Source organism: Trichechus manatus, unplaced genomic scaffold, assembly GCF_000243295.1.
Source record: "Trichechus manatus latirostris isolate Lorelei unplaced genomic scaffold, TriManLat1.0 scaffold00102, whole genome shotgun sequence".
In the NCBI taxonomy this organism is placed as follows: Eukaryota; Metazoa; Chordata; class Mammalia; order Sirenia; family Trichechidae; genus Trichechus; species Trichechus manatus.
The window spans coordinates 9,858,064-9,863,229 of NW_004444038.1; the positions used below are offsets into that span (position 1 = coordinate 9,858,064).

Genomic DNA, 5,166 nt, shown 5'->3' on the forward strand with positions numbered 1-5,166 from the left:
TCTAGAGGCAGATCCCCGTCTAGAGGCAGATCCCCGTCTAGGCGCAGATCACCGTCTAGAGGCAGATCCCCGTCTAGAGGCAGATCACCGTCTAGAGGCAGATCACCGTCTAGGCGCAGATCCCCGTCTAGAGGCAGATCACCGTCTAGAGGCAGATCCCTGTCTAGAAATGTTTTCTGTTTTCTAGCTGTTGTTCATGTACCTAAATAGCACATTCCTGTATGCCTCAAAATGAATGATACTTTGAAATGCCTATTTGGTTTTACTGTTTTACCAAAGCAGCCTATTAAATTGAAATATGCCTAAAGCAGAAATGCTCGCTTTTTTCTTTTAATAACAGTTTATCTCCTATACATTTTAAACACTTTTTTAAACTAACAAGATAGTACATTTTTAAAATTCACGTAAATTAGTGGTAATCAAACATGTTCTACTCTGATGCCATCAGAATTTGTTAGAATAAATTACATAATTTCACCGCACTGTGTATACACTTGAAAACATTTAAGGTGAAATTATTAGGAACATTTTAATAAGTGACAGGAGATCCTTATGAAATTGATTTAATCATGCCAACTGGGCTAAAAATAAATGTTCTGACTACTGATATAGTTTATCAGGAGTCTGTCTGCTTCTGAACGTTTGCAGAACTAGACCCCAGCTGCTTAGAGAAGGCCGGGACTGAGGCCTTGTGATTTCCCTGCCACGTGGGGTTTGAGGCCTTTAGGCCTCTGGCTGTGAGTGTCTGCAGGTGTAACTGTCACCCACATCTAGATGAAGAGACCAGGAGGCCAGCAAGCTCATGCACGTTCATGCTCTAGATTGCTCCAAAACCACCCCGAGTGCAGCAGAACTTTGGAGGAATAAACATTTGACCAGTCCCTGTGTGGACTATGTTATACTTCAACTGGATTATTTTTCTTCCTTTTTTTCCTATGAAAAAGAAAAACACCACAGGCACCATGTTTATTTTAAACTCAATATATGTGTGTATGTGTGTGTGTGTATACGTATCCGTACACACACATACTTGTGTATGTGTGTGTGTCCCTCTCCCTCCCCCGACAAGCGGATAAATACTCCAGTATTTGTTCAGTTCGTTCTTCTCACCGAGAAAGATTAGGCCAATTCAAGCCTGCTACCGAGGTTGCAGTTCTTTAGCTCTTAAAATTCCTCTGTTCCTTCTTGCTGAGAAACTAATACAGTTTGGCTAGAAAATCTTTTAACTGTTCAGATGCCCGTCACTTGGATCTGCCAGCATGTGGAGCACCATCGCTTTAACTCCTGAGGATTCTGTGTCTCCTGCCGGGATTCTTCTGCTTGATTCGGGACAGGGGCGGGTGCACGGTTCCTCCTTCTCAGAAAACGCCTGGCTGCTCTTTGTGGAGGCGCGTAGCATTGCCTAGGAAGTGGGTACAGGAGATGCTTTTGGGCAAGTGTAGCCAAGTTTTTAGCTTCGGAATTCTGGAAGTGCCTCCTGTGTTCCTGACAGAGCCTCAGCTTCTCCTTCATTGAGGGCAGGAGCCTGGTCACAGGCCATCAATCATACTTGGCTGCTTGGAGGACGTCCACTGGGCAGACTCGTGGCTTGTCAGAGTCTCTGCCTCTCGCATTTGAGATACATTTGCTGCTGTGACCTGTTCTTTAAGCCCTTCCGCTATTTCTCAGTTCTTGAGTATGGTTTTTTCCATGGGACTAGAAAGACATTCATTTTTTGCTAGTAGAGTACTCGTGCTCCCTTGCAAAAACACAGCTTGCAGAAAAAATCGTTGTGCCTGCACCGATATCCTGATACCTATTTTAGTCACCTATTCAGCAGCAAATGTTACGGACTTCTACTTGAAAGGCTTACGTAAAACAAAGAGAGTACCGCTTTCACATCCATGCGGCCTAATGAGCAGCCACAGGTTTGTATTAATCCAGAAACAGATTCTAAAGTGGTCTAGAGGCAGAAGGATGGCCCACTGCCATCCTTACTGAGCATAGCGGACGCTGGCCCGGGACAGCTCGTGAACCACTGTGATAGAGAGAAAAGCCTGCACTGTCTGAATCTTTGCTCTCCACCTTGAAACGTTCTTTCGCGCTTCCCTCATGTATGCCTCAACCATCTCAGCGTCTTCCCTCATCCTTGCAGAGAAGTATGAGACCTAAAGCACCTGTCACTGCAGTGCCACGCACCGATGGGCCACTCCTTGAAGGACCTCTTACCGCTTCTGAAGCATAATTAGCTCAATGATAGGTAACCGTATTGCACACATGTGGACAAGCTGGGAGTCACTTTCTTGGTGTGCTGTGATTCTTTGAAGCTGTCTGTTTTTCCTCCAAAGTTTTTGCTGTGCTGTGCCATTTTTGATAAGAGGTTAATGATGCAAAAAAAAGAAAAGAATGAACATTTTTTACACACACGTATGTGTTTACTCTCCCAGGTAAGTGACATGCCTGAGAGTGACTTCACTGCATATGGTGGGGTATTGTATATACACGCACACGTGCGTATGTATGCGCACATACCCATCACATACATACGCTGTGGCTAATGTTGGTCAACATGCAACATTAGCTCAATTGGCCCCATTATTATTATTGTTCAATGTTGCCAGAATATAAGCTCCTCTCTAATCCTTTGTGGTGGAAACAGTTTCATTCAAAAGGTCTATCAGGAAAGATATTATTTCAAAATCAAAAATGGAATTTGCCTGATTTCCATTGAACAATAACCCAGTTAAATGTTTGGTATGAGTCCATTGTTGTACATCAGCTGAAACTTATGTAACTTACATCTTGTGTCTGAAAAATACGGAGATTGTAAATGTAACTGTGTTCACCAAGCATTTTCGGATGTAGGCCTCTCAGAGTTTAACAAGCACGTTCATCTAACTTCTCTATCTAGAAATATTCATACTTGGGAATTATTATTTCATTAAAAATGGATTGGGATTGTACAGCTTCCCATTATTCTTTTACGGCCTTGTTAAATTTAATCATGTTGACGACATGTTAGGCTGTTAATAGTAAACCACACAAACCAAAATGTATCTGTGGCAGATACAGAAACAGCAGTAGCTGAAGAGACTCGAGATGGGCTCCGTCGGTGCGCTGTCTGCCCCTGAGCTCTGTGTGGGGGAAGATACACTGACGCCAGCTGAGTCCTTGTCTTCCTGTCGTGGGTGGTGGTGGTTTCACAGGTGTTTAGGTAAAGGAATGAGACTGCACTTGGGCTTTGGGCCTTTGGAGCTTCCCAGAGTGATGATGGTGATGAAGGAAGGGAGCTCTGTGTGTTTACAAACCATAGTTCCCTGGAATGATGGAATGGTTACTCTCAGTGCCAAAAAGTGGAAGATAATTTGTACCTAGGGTATCAGTAGGCACATTGCCTTTGCATAATATTTGGAGCATAATGAATACCATATGACCTGTCTGGTTTAATGAAAATTGATGACCTGATAGTTGAGTCTAGCAGTTCCTACAGAAGTAATCGTATATACCTTCACTTTGAAATGGCTCAAGTCAGTTTTAGACAGGATTCCTATGGAGGTTAGCAGCGATCATTCTGGGGACTGACTTGGTATTTTTTTGCTGTTCTCTTGACAGAATACATCCAGACAGCTTCAGGACCGCATTTCAGAATTCACCTCTCTTGCCTCTCTACGAAGCCCAAGCTACCAGAACAATGACCTCACCAGTCCCTCGGCCATAGAGCCTAGTTCTCACTCTGAAAAAGTGATGTTAACCTTCTGGAATAACAAGGAGTATTTAGTACTTCCACCCATTTTTGGTCTTTCAAAGAACTATTGTAGTTCTAGCTCAAGACACTACTACCATGGGTCCAGTCTGGAAACACCTGTCTGATGGACAGATCACCAATTCACGCCTTTCAGAACTGCCTTCTTGAGTGTCTGTGTGTCTGTGTTTGGGTGTGCTTTTTCCTCTGTTTCCAAACGAGGAGGGAAACGTGAAACACAGCTTGTTCTGATACCCTAGACTGAGCGCTTTAGTTACGGTTTCTTCCAGGCCTGGTGGCTTCTCGTGTTTTTCTTCATGCGTTTGGTTGGACCGCTAGGAAGAAGGGAGGTCTGGCGCTGTAAGACTGGCAGCAGAAGACGTTCTCTTTACCCTGTGTGTTTATTCTCTGCGTCACCCTCTGTTACTTGGTGTTACTTGAAGAGAACAGCGCATCAAATGATGTACGTTTGGAGATCAGCAGTTCAACTCTGAGCCAGAAGCTCTCACCACACACCCCCAGCGACCGTCGTTTTGAGTGTGTATGACGGTGTGTTCCTTTCATTTCACTCATCCTCGCCTGCTCGTGTCCTGTCTCTGTAGAACAAAGTGTGTTGTCTGTGTACTTCCTTTTCTCAAGAAACCCCCTGATACTTCTGTTTTTGGAAGTGGCCAAGTTAGACGTTCAGATAATTGTGTATCTGTTTTCCTGTTAGGGTCACAGATCTTGCTGTTGCTTATGTTCACCCTATACGTGGTGAGGATGGTTTTTTAATGGGTTAGATCCAAATCTCAGCTTGTTTTGCTGATGCGAGATGCTAACCCTCTGTGTTTTGGAATACTGTTGAGTTTGTCAATGTCTTTCTTCTCTTTTTCCATCACCCAGTTGCCTCTGTGGAGGAAAAAAAATAAAATAACTCATATTCATGTGTGAGGAACAGATAATACTGTTAACGTAAACTTTTCCAATAGAAGTTTTGAGATATTTATCAGTCACACCCCAAATGATACAGTTTACTTATTTACTGTCTTTGGAAATTCTTTCTTTCATGTATTTTAGGGAAAGAATATTGGTTTCAGGTACTCAAGGGTAACTGTCAGGAGCCCTGGTGCCACAGTGGGTAAGCACTCAGCTGCTGGCCAAACTCACCAGCTGCTCTCCAGGAGAAGGATGTGGCCGTCTGCTTCCATAAAGATCACAGCCTTGGAAACCCTGTGGGGCAGTTCTGCTCTGTCCTGTAGGGTCGCTATGAGTTGGAATCAACTCAGTGGCAGTGGGTTTGGTTTGGTTTTTGTTTTTGTTTTCTCCTTTGGGTTTCTGTTTCTCAAAATGTTCTATTTGACATAACCGTAATGGTCCTGAAAGAAGGCGTTTTGGTTGGAGATTCAAACTTCTGACATTAAAACCGATGTCTTTTTTAAAACACATCACCCTAAAACTGAAAG

The 5,166-nt window shown here is 43.5% G+C and overlaps 1 protein-coding gene across 5 annotated transcripts in view; it reads left to right on the plus strand.

The window, feature by feature from the left end:
- Positions 1-4,879, plus strand: part of ATP11A (ATPase phospholipid transporting 11A) — a 221,478-nt gene extending 216,599 nt beyond the window's left edge. For 3 of the 5 annotated variants that reach the window (XM_023737411.1, XM_023737412.1, XM_023737415.1), the window contains one exon: positions 3,592-4,879. In XM_023737411.1, coding sequence (XP_023593179.1) covers positions 3,592-3,849 — 258 coding nt within the window. In that variant the 3' untranslated portion in view covers positions 3,850-4,879. Of the gene's footprint in view, positions 1-2,134; positions 2,379-3,591 lie in introns of those variants that run through there. The other 2 variants (XM_023737414.1, XM_023737413.1) reach the window with 2 other exon arrangements.
- Positions 4,880-5,166: the final 287 nt, after the last annotated feature.